Below are 19,855 nucleotides of genomic sequence, written 5' to 3' on the forward strand. Positions count from 1 at the left end.
ACTCTACACCCTTGGTAAACCTGATGTTCTCTCTGCTTTATATCCCCATCTTCCCCTGACCTGTGGTTCCAATCTGTGGCTTCCATTCTCGCTGTCCCTCTCCATATTGCTAAAGAAATAAGTTGAAATCCTATTTCCTTTAGTGGGATGTACACAGAAAGAGAATTGAGGCTAGATAGTTCAGAAGTAATATCACAAAGAACTTCCTCATTCAAAACGTTGTGGAAATCAGGAATGTCATAAACCCCCCACCACCTATCCCAGATAATAATGATGCACATGTGAATAAAGTTAAATATTTATGAATGATGTTTAATTTTGAAAATAAAAACGACATGCCATATTTGCATTCTTAATTCTTACGTTAGTGATATGGTTGTTGACTGTGATGCTGTTTGACCAGGTGGCTCTTTATAGGCCATTCCCAGATCCAGCATTATCAGCTGACATTGGGTTCCATTAATGAAATGATTCACCAACCATGAAATCAAATGTGATTTTCTTACATGCCACTGGCACACAGGATTCCAATTACATTCACTTGGAAAAAGGCAGAGGGAGATTGCAGAAGTGGTGCAGTTCTGGTATTGATATTGGGAACAACACACTGCTGACAAAATTTTAGCGAGAGATTCACCTCTCTATCCACCTCCTCGTCTTTGCAGTAAAAGTACAAACAAAAGGCATTTAACACGTTCCTTCCAGTATGTCTGCACATGGGGGATAGAGGGGCCCAGACCAACAGCCTGGAGGCTTAGTAGAGCTCAGGAATATCTGAGGGATCAGGTATGTTGGACACCATGAATAAATGAAAAGACAATTTGCTCTTGGATCCAGCATCAACTTTCCTTTAATTGTTGAATTTCCAGAGCTTCTGGAAACTGGCTGAGTGGGGTTAAATTTGAAATTATAGAAAAATGGATGACACACCCTTCCTTCTGAGTGTGGATTGGTTGCAATACCTCACCCTGTCCCAACCTATCCAATCATCACTATCTCTTAAAACTTGAAGGGACAGGTTTGGAGGGGGTGGGGGTCGGTATTCTTTTTAATAAGAACCTCCCATCCAACCTAAACTGACACATATTTCGTGCTAAAACTCCCCCACAATGGCTCCTTCTTTGCTGTACTGTAGTACGATGTGGAATATTTAATTTTCTTTAATTTTAAAAATGTCTCCAAATCACTGGGTAAAGAGAAAAGCTGCTCTAATGAATGCGAAGCTGGTACAACATTATGAATTTTGCACTCTAAAATTTTCTGCTTTTGTAGAGATGCAGCGGATGATTCTGCATGCGAAATGAAATGTGCTGACTCAAACTTGTCAACTGCTTTCTTCTGTTTTCAGGAATGCTAGCATAGTTTTATTATAGTAGTTGTCTCTCATTCGACTTGCACACTAGTCCACTGTTCAAAAATGAAAATGCACCTTGGAAATTAATGTCTTTAAACACTGACACTTGGGTCAACAGTCACAGTCATGCTGCCAGAAACTTTCAAAGACTTTTAATGCGACTATTTTTTTTCCACGCTAGAAATATCCATCACTTCAGGATGTGATCTAGTTTGGTAACCCGGCGTGTTAACAGATGGAAATGCTGAAGAATTTTTGCTGAGATAGCAGGATTTGGAGGATTATTTTCCTCAACTCGGATCTACAAAATTGCTATTATTTGGGTAAGTAGAAGATGTAAAGAATTTTTTAAAAACAAACTTAAAGGTACATGTGCTGAGATCAGGTCAGAAAATGTAGACCATTTTTATCAAGAGTTTATGCAAGATCAATCTACACATCCTCCTCCCTAGTAAGTGTGCCTACAATTACCTTGGTTAATGAAAATATTCATGTTCTTTCTGACATTCATGTTCAGCAATGAATCAACAACTAATTTTCAAATTTGATTAATCCTCATTAATATTATGCATCTTACTGTCCTTTTCCATGATTCCTTCTTTCCTTTGGTATGAAAGTTCAGTGAACTTGGCTGTCTTCCAGCCGGACTCACTTCCTCAATCATAGTTACCCATTTAGGTTCTTCAAAAGAGTGCAATCCACTTTCATCACTTTCAGGCCTTATCTGTGTGTTGACACAAGCTTTAGGGGCTATCTATTGTTTCTCCTTTCTTTCTTCTGCTCAATTTAAAGAAAAGGAGGACAAAATTCTTTCATCAAACTCTATTAGGGATCAACACAGGAGTAGACCATTTGTGCAACTATTTTATAAGTTTACTCCTTTGTAGGTGAAAAAAACATTTTCTCCATTCTCAAATGAGGTGTGCCAATTTTATAACTATAACTCTGATTTGAAATCCAACTTAAATAGTTTTTTCCTGATATGGACCATGTTTGTCAATGTCTTGAAGACATATTCCATCTCTATCTTACTTTCTTGAATAAATATAATTCTTCCATAATCTAATATATATTGTTAAGAACTAGAAAAAAATCCTGTTACTTTCAGAACTTTATTACTTATCATTCTTATCATTACTTATTACTTTGTATCATTCCTTGAAGTATTCTAATTTGACTATTCCTTGCTAAACTTTTCAATAAATTTAACATTTATCAAAATTTATATTTTTAAAGTTTCATACTTTTATTAAAATCCAGAATTTCTCCATTACATAAACTTTACTCTTGCGAGTCTAACTTTCAAAATGCACTTTTTGGTTTTACCAGCATCAAACCTAAAATAATTACAATGCACATTAGACTTGAAACAATTTTTTTTTAATCATTTCTTCAGCTAGGGGTAGGGATAAGAAAGTAAATAGTAAATCTAGTATGGTATCGACGCTCATATTTAATGGCATTAAAGCCAAACTAATTGGCCTCTTTCAGAAATAAACATAGAAACTACAGAGCAACTCAGCAGGTCTTGCAGTATCTGAATGAGAGAAACAGAGTTGATGTTTCAGTTCTAAAGAAGGGTCATACCAATCTCAAAATATTTACTCCAATTTTCTCTCCACAGATGCTACCAGATCTACTGAGTTTCTCCAGCATTCTCTCTGGTTGTTTTAGATTTCTAACATCTGCAACATTTTTGCCTTTATTCAAGTGGTCTCCTTCTTCAGTTGCATTTAAAGTCTGGTTTTCTAACCCATATATACATTCACTCTTTTGGGAAACAAAATTTGAAGTATGAAAATTATGATTTGGATTCTTCTTTCTTTTCATATTATAAATGAGAAAACAGGATTACCTGCACGTCAGTTATTATTTACACTGATCACATTCTCACCTCCATATCTTGCTTGTAGCGATCTTCAAATACTGCCATTGCAGCCAAAGATCCAGAACCTGTTTAAGGATTAAAAATCAAATGTTTGTAAAGCTTAACACAGAACACACTATTAGTTATATATGCAAGTACTGTAGTTAATATTGCATTGTTAAAGATCATTGGTACACAGGTTGGATGGATTGAAGACAGATGAACACAACTTGTCTTCCCTCCCTCGGTTCCCGGCAGAGCAAATAATAATGCAATCTCAAATTTTTCTATATTTTTCCAAATTGTTTCGGAAATTGGCTTTCAAATCAAATTAATTCCAGTTCTTCTAATTACTGTCCAGTCAGTTGGAGAAGCAAGTCTGTTGTGTTGGTTACCATACATTGCCTTGAAAATAAAATCATTCTGAAGGCTGGTGGGAATGCACCTCTCTGATAACAAACTAGCCCTTTCAGGCATAAAATCTAGGTACAGTATTGGAAGAATGTGTGTGTTTAGAAGAGTATTGAGAACAACACAGAGGAATATATTATCAATGGCTCAATTCCATAACATTATTCAGGAGCAAACTGAACATTTCAAGAAAGAAAGCCAAGGCCAGAATTAAGATAGTTCTGATGCTGGGTTAGAATGACTAAAAGAATGACTTTCCTTCAAACTATTTAAGTCTCCAAGTCAGAACATTACTGATTTAGACCTGTCTCAGAAATTGGTCACATAATCTAGACTACTATATCAATGCAATACTTAAAGATGCTGCATTAGTCCAGGTATCTTTTGAATGAGTAGGCAAACAGTGTTCCATCACCCATTCAGATGTATGTAAAGATTCCATATTCAGTGAAACAGGCCAACACTCCTCCTCGATTATCATGTCCAATACAGTTATATCTCATCATCCTTCTCATTTTTTGCTTGCAGCAGCATAGTGTGTTGAAGGTTATGGCCACATTTGCCACTGTAACAATGATTACACTTACAGCAACTGAAAGGTTGTGAAGTGCTTTGGAACAGCTGAGGACATGACAAGGCATTATACAGATGGAAGTTTTTTGATTTTTGTGTTAAAATTGATATACAATACAAACTCTTATTCCTTTTTTTACCAGGCAACCCATTCACACAGTTAGTGACCAGTCATTAGGGAAGTAATCTGAATTAGGCCTTTTGTACGTGAAGATGTATCTCACAAAAAAAAACACCCACGATTGTAAAGTCAATGTACGTGACCATCTCACAACAACATGTTTGATCAAACTGTGGAAAAAAATGTACTGTGCACGTATGTCCAAGCCAGGCTATACACTTATTCCCTTCAGAGTACCTGTCTCAATCATTATTTACACTAAGCAAACTCTGGATTGCAAGTTTGTTAACAATTTATATTTATCTATCATCTTTAGCATAAACACTAGTGTTATAGAGAAATGGGATTTGCTACAAGTTGAGGCACAAGCAGAACTTCGGCTGGCTTCCAATTTACAGAGAGTTGAACATGATAGAGCTGACAGTGAAGTCTAGAAGTAACAAAAGCACGACGTCAGCAAATTAGCCAGAGAGGGGTGACGTTAAGTGATGATGCAGAGGTCACTGTCAAGAACAGTTCACTGGACAAATTACATCCTGCTCTATTCATCTGTTGCACAGTGTTTTATAAATCAGCATAGATTCTAAAATGCCCTTCTTATAGATCTTTCACTGATATCTGTTGGATCGACATTTTATAAGCTAAACCATTGCTGCCCCCCCCTCCATTTGGGCTGCCATAGATAAGGAAAAGATCATTAAACTCTTCAAATTGATTGCAACATTTTAAAATGGTACAAAAATAGGTTATTTGTCAATTTCAAAAGGTCAATGAATATCCAATGAGATGGGACAGCAACTACATGCGGTGTAATCTTACCCACATCTAATGCTCCCATACAACATCTATATAACAGCTTCTATATTAGGCATTAGAAGCAATTCAGCATCATTTTGAAAATGAGAAATGTTAACAATTTGTGCCACACAGAGCAAAGCATGGGGCTTTAAAACACATCATCCCATCTGCTATATAGTTACTAAATGGTTTAGAAACTTCTATTTCTGCTGAAAAATGCATTTGGTGCCTATTTTTCAATCCAATTAAAATAACTTTTTGGCATTTATTACTGTTTTAAGTAACTCTACATACTACTTCTCATTTAGCAGGCCTGCACAAGGAACAACATTTCCCATTTAAAGTGATTTGTGAACACTGGTCGACCTCCACAATGGATTTGAATTGAAAAGGGGTAGCGATTAAAGGCTTTTGAATGAGATGTCCTGCTGACTTTATCAATTCTGGTGAATATGTAATGGCATAATACAACTTGACAGTTATAATGTTGAGAAAAAATACTGACTTTCTCATCAGCAACATTTAAGCCGTCCGATTATAGATCAAATACAATGCCTAGAAGCACCAGATTTACACGAAATAAATTGATCAGTCTGCTGAATAGTCATATTCAATCTGACAGATAACCCTTGGATAAAATATCTTTACATTCAGGACGATTAGAATGGAGCAATTTTCTGTAACAAAGTATATTGCTTGAAGCAGCAGGAAACCGAAAAGGGTATGTAATAAGCAACAACTGCCTACTGGAGGTTTAAAGCATGTACCAAAACACTTAATTTTCAGGGCGCATATCTAAAGGAATGCAATAAAGGGAAACAGGTACCAGCTTAGTTCAGTTGGCAAAAAATCTTGCCCAAGTCAAAAAGTAATGAATTCAACCATGTTATGAATATGAACAAATGCTCTAGGTTTGAAATTCAGTAACATGTTTAGGGAAGTGCTGCATTGCCATCTTCCGGATGAGATATTAAATTCCTGCTTACCTAGGTAAACTCAGATGGTGACACAGCCAACATTCATACCTGAAATAGTACCACGAGGCAGAGATTATATGGTAATTTATGAATCTGCTTTGTGGACTATGGCTGCTGCACTTGCTTCTCTTAAAATGATGACTGTCTTTCTTAAAAGAAAATGTTTACGAGTTCTGACTAACTTTAAGGTATCCTGAAAATGTGATAACACAGTGCATACATAATTCCTCCCCTCCTGGCAATACCTCAACCTGATGTTTGGTCTTCACCACTCTTTGGAAATAACCAGAGTGTTGTGATCCCTGATGATATTGCCAAATGTATGTTACAGTCTGACTAGAGACTAGTAACATTTTTCTTTAAAAGTAGAAAAAGTTTGAGATTCGAGGTACTTATCAACAGAATAATAGCAAAAGATTTAATTTGTTTTCATAAAATCTTTACTGTACAAACTCAACTAGCAAAGCAATCTAATCTATACATACACACATATACAACTGATTCTACTAACATGCAGAATTAATGTATGAGACAATATGGCTAACAGATAAACCATGGTTTAACATCCCACACAGCACACAAGAACAGTGATAGGGTCAAGAAAGATCCCACTGATTTCTCAGCAACTCACCCTGACAAGGCTGACACTATGGGCAACCAAAACTCTTTGAGACCTTCTCTCCTTTACGATGAATTAGAAGTCCTCACATCCAGAGATCTAATCTTGACACTCTTCATCACAGTCTACCCCAATGACAGTCTGCTTTAGCATAATTCAAGGTCTTCACCAGGACTGCACTCCAGTACCTACTCTCAGGCACAATTCCAGCCCTTTTGCTGAGAGCTAGATTCGCCTGACAATTGTACAAATTCTTCAGAGCAGTGTACTGAAACTGCCCATATCATTCGATTCTAAACCTCCAGGGTAGATTACTACCTAGGGTAGTGATTCATAATTGACAGTTATATCTTGGGTGAAGACATGAGCAGACCAATAGGCAAGTGCAGATCCAATAATCCTCTATAGACCTTTTAAGGAATAACATAACAACAGGCTTATATTCCATCTAGACTTGGTTCATACTGGACACAGGTTTGCAACAAAGAACTACCTAGGTCAATACAAACCACAGATATTGGAAATCTTAAATAAAAAAGCAGCAAATGTTGGATGTATTCATGTCTGGCAGGGTCTACAGACAGAGAAACAGAGGGTGAAATCTTCCTAGCCCCTGAACATTGTGGGGAATGGTGAGTCATTGGTAAGATATGGTGAGAACGGAACAATAAGATCCCCAATGTTGGGAAAAAAAGGTCCAATTTTCCACTGGAGGCTTTAACAGTGCTAGTATGCAGCAAGGGGCCTATTGCATGTATTAACTTCTCATTATTAACAATCTCACTTCATTTATATGCAGCTTGTTTTCTTCTCAGGCTGTGGAGAGAAACTAAACGATATCAATTTCCAACTTAACAGTGTGAGCAGGTACCTGGTGGTTCCAGCTCACAACTTGCTCCTCCAGATTTCTGGCTTGGACAGCATTTCCCAACACCTCAAACAATGATCCTTGGGTAGTGGCTACTAGCATTCTTTGTTTAAAGAGGGCAGTATTGGACATGCACCAGCCTCACACATCACAATGGCACATCCCTGACTCACTTAAAATACAGGTCATCACTTCAATATCACACCTTGAAACTCACCAATTTTCATTTAAATGATGCTGCCAGACCACTTTGCATACAGAGATAGGACCCATTCACGCATCAAACAACTGCTTCTCAGAGCACTTGGCTTGATTTCTTAGTGTTTATTCACACTGCATCAACCTGAAAGCTCACAGCATCTCCAACTTGCATTGCCCTGCAGCACAGATATAAAGCCAGGCAGCTGGTCATGGCTGCCAGCAGTGATCAGTTAAGGATGTGGCCATGTAGATATATAGCACTGTACTATGTCAGTGTCACAACTGCAACATGTGCCAGCAGCAAACACACAGTGCTCTCAACCGAATCATCATATCTCAAAGTCTAATGGAGTTTTCCTCAATTAAGTCAAGTGGGACAGTTGTCAGTCAAGGACATCATCTAATCTCAGTTCAAGGGCTTGGGCACTCAGAGTCAGGGGGTCTGCATTACTACAGTTCACGGAGTGAGCCACAATCCATCATGCAGATCCAGTGAAACCAGTCTATGGATTAGCTGTCATGAAGTTTCAGAAATCAAAAGGCTGGTCACTCTTAAGTCAAAACTGTGGTCCCAATTTAGTTGGGGTGGGGAAGGGTTTTGTTCAGTCCTGGAGGTCTGTTCACTAAAAGTCAAGGGGATTTACAGGGGCCACTGCTGCAGTGGGCAGGTTGGCGAAGTCAATTAGGGCTATTACTGGCAGCATTTTGGGTTGGGAGGGTTGATCTAGATCAAGAGACAGAGCCTGCGACTCTCTTTGCAAAATGCGGTGTTGCCTTTGATTGTCTGAATTGGAAATTCACAATGGAACGGAAAAATGGCTGCTACTGCACCCAGAGTGAAGAAGTGGACTCTACTCGCGAGTGATGTGAAGCCCTTCAAGGGACAACTGTATTAATCTGACATCGAAACTGTGCAATTTTAAGACATCTATAATCATAGAATTCTGCATGAAATGCCAGCAGTGGCTAACTATATCAAATTCAAATCCTGGCAACAAGCAATCTTGACCACATCACTGATCTATACAAATGACCAATGAACAGAATGATCTCTGTGAAGTAGAAATAATCACAGACAACCTTAAAAGTATCACTTGGCAGCCATAATTCACAAAAACACAATCCAAAGTTTCAAAGGCTGCACAAGGGTGTAGAGCTGATTTCCTCTTGCTTTCTATTTGTAGCATTTGATATTTAATGCTCATCATCATTGTGGCCAAGGTACAAGAAAGGCACAATGAAACTGAGGAGGAACAAATGCTTCAGCAATCCCAGGGCCAGCAGACACCTCAATCAACTGCTGAATGGCCTCAACATTAAGAGGTGAAGGGACTTTAGCTGCAGAGTGTGGTGATGGTACAGGAGGCCCAGAATCCATGGTCCTCAATGCCATTTCCTCCAGATAAGTGAGGTGCATTACCGCTCCAGACTGAGGATGCCCCTACTCACCACCACAGAATTGCACCATGCCCTGGAGTAGGAGTTAAGAAGGAAAAGGTGGCCATCCAGGTGACAGCTGCACTAAATTTTTATGCAACTGTCTTCTAAGGATCTATGGGGGACCTATGTGGGATCTCTTAATTCTCAATGCATGAATGTATGACATCTATTATTAATAAAATTTGTACCATATCATACTTCATCTCATTTCTCCATAACAATGTCAGTGCTGAAGTCAGGCAGCTGGATTCAACTACCTATGTTATAGCTGACTTCTCCAGGCATAGGGCACTACATTCAGAGCACGCATGTCGAGGGCACCATATCTAATGTGACAGACTTTATAAAAAGATTCCAGGATCCTTTGTGATCATCAGTGGCACATCTTAGATGTCTGCTTCAGGAACTCTGGAAGCTGTCCGTACCTTTGATAACTTTCTGCTTCAAGGGCCAGATATCTTACAAAGATTGCTATCTGGGAGATAAGGGCTACCTCTGCAACTATGGTTGATGACTCTGTTAAACAATACCCTGCCTGATACACTGCAGCTCATTCTTCCAACATGCTACTCGTGGAGCAGACAACGGGACTCCTGAAAGTGAGGTTTTGATGCTTGGATCAGTCTGTGGGAGGCAGCATGTGCCATGCAATCTTAGCATGCTGTGCATAACTAGAGCATGCAGACAGGGATTTTGATGGATGCTGAAGAGTTCATACAGCAGCAGCAGCAATCTTTCAAGGCAGATGATTGGGACATAGAATGTTCCTCCTCTTCATTCACCATAAGAGTACTGAGTGCAACAAGCCAGATAGAACTAAACTGATACTGGTTTCCAATGAATGAGAGTCGTGTGAAGTAATCTTTCATTGGCTGTAAATTTGTTCTTAATTGAAAAACAAGCATCACATTTATTTTAAGGAAACGGAGACTTCTCATTTGTTGCTTCTTTGCTCTGTTTTTCAATAAAAATTAGCATTAACAATTATTTGAAGGCTTTCCAACATATAATGCCCCCCCACACTGAGCTATGACAAAGTGTTACACAATGTTGGGCATTCAGGAAAGTACAGCATTCCTTCAGACAGGACTCTAACATGGTACAGCACTAAGGACAGGTAACTTGTAGAGCTTCATTCTTATGCTGTAGCTATTACGACAGTTGATCAGTCAAGTGATGTAGACAGGCATTGCGTTTAGAAATGTAAGATTCTATTTCAAATTGAGTGTCATCTGTGCCACCTACATGCCCCCAAAAAGATTCTTTTTTTTTTTGAAAAAGAGATAGTAGGAAGAAGGGTCTAGGCCCGAAACATCAGCTTTCCTGCTCCTCTGATGCTGCTTGGCCTGCTGTGTTCATCCAGCTCCACACCTTGTTATCTAAGATTTTTTTTTATTTCCCTTCCACTGTGAAGGTTATTCCTAGTTGGCAACTTCTGACATGGTACACAAATATGACACTTGTAGCACAATACCCAAAAGGTCCCAGCAGTGCCACTAGCGAGCACACGTTAACACACACTTGTCACAACAGGGCATGGTACATACATTTTGAGGTGAGCACAGAATTGTGCACTACCAGAAGCTCTCCATGAAACTCTCCTAAATTGACACTTTTCCGACTTTTGGTAATTTTCAGTAATTTCAATACATTTGCAGTAAATTTCAATTTTGGCAAAATTCAGGGCTTTCACCAGACTACTTAAAAAGGAATAAGAGATTTTCCTATGACAACCAACTTCACCAAAAGCAGAATATCTACTCAATCTCAACTGCTGTTTGTGATGCCTTGATATGCACCAATGGATTGCCATTTTTACTTACATAACATTAACAGCACTTCAAAAAAGTAATCCATCGAGTGCAAAGCACTTCCAACATTCTGAAACGATGTTTAACACTTGCTATACAGATGCAAATTCCGGATCAGCAACATATTATTGCATTTCATATTATATATTTTCCACATGTAAATATTAATAAACAATCTCCTGAATCACAGTGAAGAGGCAAAATGTTCATTATTTACACGTATTCCATCCTCCAGCCTCCCATTTTTCTTCCACAGTTTTGGGAAAACACAGTGCAGGGTACACACATAGTTTAATACAGCCTTACTAAATTACAATACACAAGTCAAGGTATCAATTTCTATAATATCTAGCAATAACCACATGGAAATATTGTTACCCTGAAAACATTGCAGTTTACAGTATTAAAATGAAAGACGTTTCTATTTTAGAAAATTACAAAACAGAATTTCAGTTTTGGAAAGGCTTTGACTTCCTATAATAAACTAATATCCTTTCCTAAAGATAGTCAGAAACAAATTTGTTAACTGCATAATGTATATTCTATAATTACAATTTAAATTTGATTGCAATTTATTAAGATTAAAATATTTATATCTATTATTTTTGAAATAATAGTGTAAAACTGTCAGAAATGTTTAGTAATTTAAAATTGCTATCTATCTATTAAAAAGGCAATTTTAGGGTAACGGTGACAAGAGACAAAATTTTAACTTTTGGCAAAATTCTCATTTTCTCACTCCCTCCTCCCAAATGACACCAGCTTGGCCACCAGTAAAGTCCAACCAATTCGGCAAAGTTCATCTCTTTGCAAGCATTTACCTTTAAACACAAATAGAAAACAAGAAATACATGGAATAAAGTAATGAGACTGGTGTCAGACAATCAACAGTAAACTTTTATATGAACATAATGAAGAACACAACTACATTTAAGAGTATTAAAGAAATTATTGCTGCATCTGAATCTGAAAAACTAAAAAGCAAAGCTTAGGTTATAAATAATGATGCATAAAATTGAGTCTTAAGCTCAAAATAATTTGCTATTGTATATACTGGGGTAATGGTCACTCTCATTTAAAAGTGGACTCCCAACTTTTGGGCAAAAAAGTAATTCATGTATCTCATGTCTAAGTTAACCCTGGTTTTTGGCCAAACAACTCAAATTCTTATTTTCCAACTACTCATCATTGAAGTAAAACTCATCCTGGCATAAACCTACTAACTGAAAAGCAGCTGCATTTATTGTATCTGTGTCAAATAGTAAAATTAATGCTTGGCTCCTTTTGCACCAGAAGAAGTCTCTGACCTGGTAACTCTGCAATTAGCTGACATACCACTGCACCGTAGTGAGACAAGAGGGCAACGTAGGTTTGAACCCCTTGAAAATTTTATTTGTATACAAGTCAACCCCTTTTGGCTAAAAGCTTGGTATCAGATATTCAATTTTTACATTAACTTAGATTTTCCTGAACGTAGGGGACAGAGAAACTTTTTAAAATCTTAATTTGTTATCTACAAATGTTGTCAACAGATTACTATTAAATAACAGAACACTTCAAAGTGTCAATCTTATTCGTTCCATATAACAAATCAATTGGCAGAAACAAAAGATATATCTCTCTTCATAAGGAACTTTAGTTCAGCAGTATTATTTCCTCCATCTCTTCAAATAACTAAACTTTATTGTACGAGATCATATGACAAGTTGTAGATGGTGATGTGTTCGTCGAGCTGGGAGATTTGATAGCAGACCCCTTATTAGGTGACAAATTCAGTGCTGTGGAGCCTCCTGTAAAGCGCTGTTGTCTTGTGCCGGTTCGAACGTGTGTGGTCTGGTTTTTGCTGCTTCCGGTAGGTGCCAGTTCTGGCTGTGATGGTCAGTATATCAGGTCCAATTCAACGTGTTTGTTGACGGAGTCTGTGGATGAATGCCAAGCCTCCAAGAATTCCCTGGCTGTCCTCTGTTTGACTTGTCCAATGGGAGTAGTGTTGTCCCAGTTGAAACTGTGGTTTTTCTCATCTGTGTGTATTGAAACCAAGGACATCTGGTCGTGTCGTTTAGTCGCTAGCTGGTGTTCCTGGATGCGGTTTGCTAGTTAAAAAATGAAAGAGCTGCGGACGCTGTAAACCAGGAAACACACTCCATTACAAACCCACTGAATCCCAGATACCTGGACTACACATCCTCACACCCCAATTCCAGTAAATACTCCAACCCATTCTCTCAGTTCCTCCGTCTCCTTCATACATGTTCCGATGAGGCCAACTTCGACAAGGGAGCATCTGCAATGTCCACCATCTTCCTCAACCAAGGATTCCCCAGTTCCGTGGTCAATAGGGCCCTCAACCGGGTCCAACCCATCTCCCGCACATCCGCCCTTACCCCTTCTCTCCCCTCCCGCAACAGCGATAGGGTTCCCCTTGTCCTCACCTATCATCCCACCAGCATCCACTTCCAGAAAATCATCAGGCGCCATTTCTGCCACCTCCAGCAAGATGCCACCGACAGACACATATTCCCCTTCCCTCCCTTGTCTGCCTTCCACAGGGACCGTTCCCTCTAGGACACCCTGGTCAACACTTCCTTCACCCCCAACACCTCCCCCACGCAGCCCTACAGCACCTTCCCCTGTAACCGGCGAAGGTGCAACACCTGCCCATTTACCTCCTCCCTCCCCAGCATCCAAGGGCCCAAACATACCTTCCAGGTGAAGCAACACTTCACCTGCACTTCCCAGAATCTAGTCTACTGCATTCACTGCTCACAGTGTGGTCTCCTCTACACTGGGGAAACCAAGCGCAGACTAGGTGACTGCTTCGCAGAACATCTACGTTCTGCTCGCAAATAAAAGACTCTGAACTATCCGTTACCTGCCACTTTAATGCACCACCCTGTTCCCTGACCAACATGTGTTTCTGGCTTGCTGCAGCGTTCTAGCAAAGCTCAACGCGAGCTGAAAGAACACCTCATTTTCCGTTTGGGGACCCTGCAGCCCTCCGGTCTCAATATTGAGTTCAATAATTTTAGGGTCTAAACTCTCCCATGTCCCAGGCCCCTATCCCACACACTAGGCCCTGTTACCATTACACACTCAGCCCTGTTACCATTACACACTCTTATTAGTCACTAAGAGTCCCCATTAATAACTATTCACCCTGCCAGCCTGATCATTATCAACTCTTTGTCTGTCCGACCAGTCTTCTCTCTTTCGACTCTACCCTTCCATTTACTCCTTACTCCATCCACCTCCCCACTTTTTTCTGCATATAAACTGATGTTTTCCCAGCCACCATCAGTTCTGAGGAAGGGTCACTGGACCCAAAACATTACCTCTGTTCTTCCCTTCACAGATGCTGCCAGACCTGCTGAGCTTTTCCAGCAGTTTGCTAGTTGTCTGTCTACCGGAAGCAGCAAAAACCAGACCATATAAATTCGAACAGGCACAAGACTTCACAGGAGGCTCCACAACACTGAAGATGTCACCTAGTGTGGGGACGAGTTGTCTGCTATCAAACCTCCCAGCTTGGCGAACACACCAACATCTACGACTAGCACCCAAGCTACAAATCTTCACTCAAACCCTGAACATATGACAAGTTACTGGAATCTAACTTTTCCATCACATGAATCTATGCATATACACACTGTCTTTTCTAACAATAAGCATTAATATACAAGCATGTGTTCAATAAATATCTACAACATTACCTCAGTAATAGAAAATGCGAGTGCAATAAAACCAAGTACGATGAGCTTGTGCTCCTAATCCAAAGTGTGAAGGATAAAAGGAGGAAATAAATTAGTATCTGCAAGTTACTTTAAGTTAGAGGAATATTGCATCTAATTTGGCAAGTGATCTACCTTTCTTCCAGAGCTATATTCCACATATAATCTTCTGAAAATAACCGATTTTACACATAAAGGTGGTCAGGGTTACTAAGGACCCACTGCACAAGCTAAGAAAAATCTACAAAACTGCGCACTGTGCAGCTACAGTCAGCAGCAAAGTTTGGTGGTGGTTATTCGATATGACCATCCCATATCCCATGTGCTGTAACATGACTTTACTCAGTGTATACATTTAGTATTCTCCATTTTGAACGAATCTTCCTTTGTTCAAAATGGGCTTGCTAGCTCAAGGCTATATCAATGAGTGATGGAACAGTGCATAGAACATAGAACAGTACAGGCCCTTCGGTCCATGATGTTGTGCCAACCTATTAAAAGTATTTGAAAATATTTTAAAGATATTTGAGAAAAAAAAAAGTCCTTTTCTTCATTATGGCCCAATTAAACAATTAAAACATATTTTCTTTGGTCCTGACTTCCTATAATTCCTCAGAAATCTGTTTTCCTTACTTTTCACGAATTGTGTTTTTTTTCTGCCAAGGGTCAACTGTTAATCCTAAAACCATTTTCTTCTTTACACCTCTCTGTCTTTCTGCACCCTACAATATCAGCCAAGAAAGCAACCTACTTTCAAGCCGGCACTGTTGCAATTTTCAAACTGATTGTCAGGAGTGACACAACAATGGGGACCTGGGATAACACTTCCTCTTATATCCCTCCCCTGTGAGGAGCCTACAGACCTACAAGCAATTTCTCCTCAATTTTATACAAACAGATACCTAGATCTCAGGACCAAAATGAGAGAAATTCTACAACTCCTCTTCCACTCCATCATACAGTACATTGCTATCAAAAACACAAAAATGGTAGTTTCCTCAAAAAAGTTGTGGCAAATTAGGGAAGAAATTGTGGGGCCCCTAACAGAGATATTTGTATCAGGTGCCTGAAGACTGATGGGGTGCTAATGTTGTACCTTTAAGAAAGGCTATAAGGAGAAGCCTGGGAACGAAAGACTTGTGAGTCTAATATTGGCGATGGGTAAGTTGTTAGAGGTAATTTTGAAAGATAGGATTTAAATGCATCTGGAGAAGCAAAGGTTAAGGATAGTCAGCATGGCTTTGCGCATGGGAAATCTTGTCTCTCAAACGTAAGTGAATTTTTTGAGGAAGTAACCAAAAAGATCGATGAAGGCAGAGCGGTAGATGTTACTTATGTGGACTTTAGCAAAGCCTTTGACAAGGTTCCACACAGTAGACTAATTAGTAGAGTTAGATCACATGGGAGTCAGGGAGAGTTTACCAATTGGATACAAAATTGGCTTAATAGTACAAGATAGAGGGTAGTGAGGAGGGTTGTTTTTCAGATTAGAGGCCTGTGACTAGCCGTGTTCCACAGGGACTTATACTGGGTCCACTTTTGTTTGTCATTTACATAAATGGTTTGGATGAGAATTTAGGAGGCATGGTTATAAAGTTTGCATTAGACACCAAAACTGGTGGTGTAGTGGACAGTGAAGATGGTTATCTAAGATTACAGAGAGATCCTAATCAAATGAGTCAATGAACTGAGTGGCAGATGGAGTTTAATATGGATAAATGCAAGGTATTGTATTTCAGTAAAACAAACAGAGGCAGGACTAGCACAATGAATGGTAGGGGCCTGGGTAGTGTTGTAGAACAGAGATCTAGGGGCTCAGGTACATAGTTCTTTGAAATTTACATCTCATGTAGACAGGGTGGTTAAGAAGCCGTTTAACACGCTTGCCTTCATTGCTCAGACCTCTGAGTATAGAAATTGGGAAGTCAGGTTGTATAGGACATTGGTAAGGCCTCTTCTGGAGTACTGTGTACAGTTCTGGTCACCCTACTATAGGAAGGATATTATTAAATTGGTGAAGGTTCAGAGAAGAGTTACTAGGATGTTGCTGGGAATGGAGCATCTGAGTCATAAAAATAGGCTGGACCATTTTTTACTGGAGCATAGGAGGTCGAATGGTGACCTTACAAAGGTTTATAAAATCATGAGGGGCATAGATAAACTCAACAGCAATGGTCCTCTCCCAAAGGTGGTGTGTTCAAAATTAGAGTGCATATTTTTATGGTGAGCAGTGAAAGAATTAAAAAGGACATGAGGGGCAACTATTTTATGCAGAGAGTGGTTCGTACATGGAATGAACTGCCAGAGGAAGTGATAGATGCAGGTACAGTTAGAACATTTAAAAGACATTTGGATAAATACATCAAAAAGAAAGGGTCGGAGGGATGGGCTAAATGCAGGCAAGTGGGATTAGTTTGGTTTGGGAACAGGGTTGGCATGGACTAGTTGGACCGAAGGGTCAATTTCCATGCTGTTTTACTCTATGGCTCTAAGTTTGGAAAGCTCAAGGAACATTTTAAATTTGCTTTAAAATGAAATTTTACTGAATGCCTTATAGTCGACTTCAACAATTAATGTACAAATATAGACGCATACTGCTTTATTCTTTCATCCCAAAGCTTAACAATGATGGGCATAAAATTAGTTTTGTAAAACATGGCAGCAAAGGAGATTTTTATTGTGATGGACGAACCTGGCACCAAAGTTACACTGGCTGTTAAAAATGGTGTAATGTTTGAACGAGTATGACAGAAGTGACATGCTTGATCAGTGACACAAGTTATGCTGCAAGCCAACATTCTGAAGTCTGACCTTTAAAGACCCTTGCATTTTGAATATTTAAGACATTTAGCTTTTTAAAATGTACAAGCTAGCCTCATAAGTAGACTTTCAAGATGACTTGAAGAATTTCTATTTTCTCTATACACCTGCAAGTTCATGTATTAAATTTAAACAGTAGCAGAAGGTCTTGGGGTTATGAGAGTCTCGCTGTTTGAAATGCTGTCACCTTTTCAAGAACATTATAATTAGTTCCTTTAAACAGGATTTCTCATTTTTCCTAAATGCCTTTTGTGGCATTCTCCTAACCCTGCAGTAATGCTACACAGCAGTCCATTTTAAGTACCGAAGGCCCCATTTGCCACTTCAGCCTGTTCCTTATTCTGAAGCCTGCCACAGTACAGGATCTGTGCCGCGGCGAAAGTACAACATTTAGGACCTTCTCATCCATCAGTGTCAGAACGGTGTGACAGAGTGCTTATTCACACTTACTCATTGTTATTCAATTTGCTGCTTGTTCTGTGTAAAAATTTGGTGCACTCCGCAGCCCCATCAATTGTGATCATTTTTCACCCAGGTTCCTGGCTGAGAGGCCTAGTCTCTAGGTGGTAATGCTTGCTCCGCAGGCCGACATTGCCAATGCACAAAAAGCTGATTTATGAATATGAAACAACTTCAGTGTCAGGGGAGTAAGTTTATCCACAAGAGATTGAAGAAGATCTCTACTTGCCTTCCTATAGCTGAACTGCTGATCGCCTGCAACACTTTAATTTTATGCAAACGCTCCACATTTCATTACAAGTGTCTGCCAAGAGCATCCCTGGACAAGCCGAGCAATCAAACTATCTTGCACCGTTTGCTGAAAACCAAATTTATCTTTTGTCAGCACAAACAGTTTAATTTGATGATTTCACTCCTGAGTAAGCAGAGCATTTTTAATCTTCTGAGAGGCTTGGGTCTCAATTTCTAATGCAGTTATTTTTTTTCCAATAGGGAAACTTTAAGCAAGGTAATACATACAAGCCTACATAGTACAGCCAGAGAAAGTCTCAACATAATAACTCAGACAATCCATGTTTTCAAAGATCCAAAATGGAAAAATTAGAATGAATATAACTAACTTCAGTTAATTCACAATTAAGACGAACAGTAAATAAAATGTTTCACAATATCTATTAAGTAGAACTGACTGAGTTGCATATAATTCATTTTTGAGAACTATCACACAGAAAACCTTTCAACAGTGACACCACAAAGGCAGATATCACCTAGCTTGTGAAATACCAATGTAAAAGGTGCCAATATGTATTTACAGATCGTGTTGAAACAGCAGCGTGGATTAGACATTTAAAGCAATAAACGAATAATTCAGACAAAACCAAATGAATTATCTTCCAAGTGAATTTGTTGTGCTCCCTAACTTTATAAAGACACCCAAGATTGATCATCTTTAAGACTGCTATTCATTCTTTTACTTTTCCTGATCCTGACTATATCCGGGTGTAAAAGTGCACAAAATTAGTCTTATAAGTAGCTGATTATTACAGGTTTAGACCATCAAAACTGCACTTGAATGTTCCAATGCCCTGTAATTTATACTACTGACTGCTTTCAACTAATAGACAATACCTTTAAATAAATAGGCCATTAAAGCAGCAATAGGGAACTGGCTCAAAGCAATGACTACAGGAGCAGAGTTTAAAAAAAAACTCCTTTATTAATTCTGAAACAAGTAGACTCTGGTAAGATGGTAAAAAAAGAAACGTACACATCTTTAACACAGAATAACATCCAAGTCACAGCGAAAAGCAAGGCAAGTGAACATGGATTCAAAGGAGGAAAGACTACAGGAGATGACAAAAAGCTCATACAAAGTGGTGTTTTTACTCAGATATGATAGGGAGACAGCGTAAATCAGCAAGAACGGGCGTGCAGGATGATATGGTCTTCGTAAAATAGGATGTCTGCAGAAGTGTGTGGATGAGCAGAGGTTTACGAAGGGAGTTAAATGCTAGTAACATTCCCTTGAAGGGTTTTCCAAATAATCTGTTTAATCCTCAACTGAAAAAGATATTTTCTACTACACCAAAGTTAACCTGTTTATTGCGTGAACCAACCACTTTTAAGGGACAGATTGCTCAATATTCAGGATTTCTTAATTTCTTAATATTGATTGTACAAATTATCAGAATCATCTAACAATTAAAATTGTCTGGTAAAAGATTGCTTAATATAAATGTTAATGTAAGAACTAAAATTACACAAGGAAAGTTTGAAGATAGAATTATCGGCTTAAGATATTCTTTCTG

At 38.9% G+C, this 19,855-nt stretch overlaps 1 protein-coding gene across 1 annotated transcript in view; it reads right to left on the reverse strand.

Moving 5' to 3' along the window:
• Positions 1-19,855, reverse strand: part of psmb7 (proteasome 20S subunit beta 7) — a 57,547-nt gene that overhangs the window by 22,262 nt on the left and 15,430 nt on the right. The window contains exon 6 of the mRNA XM_020534326.2: positions 3,249-3,307. Coding sequence (XP_020389915.2) covers positions 3,249-3,307 — 59 coding nt within the window. The remainder of the gene's footprint in view (positions 1-3,248; positions 3,308-19,855) is intronic.

Source organism: Rhincodon typus, chromosome 28 (genome assembly GCF_021869965.1).
Source record: "Rhincodon typus isolate 14 chromosome 28, sRhiTyp1.1, whole genome shotgun sequence".
Lineage (NCBI taxonomy): Eukaryota > Metazoa > Chordata > Chondrichthyes > Orectolobiformes > Rhincodontidae > Rhincodon > Rhincodon typus.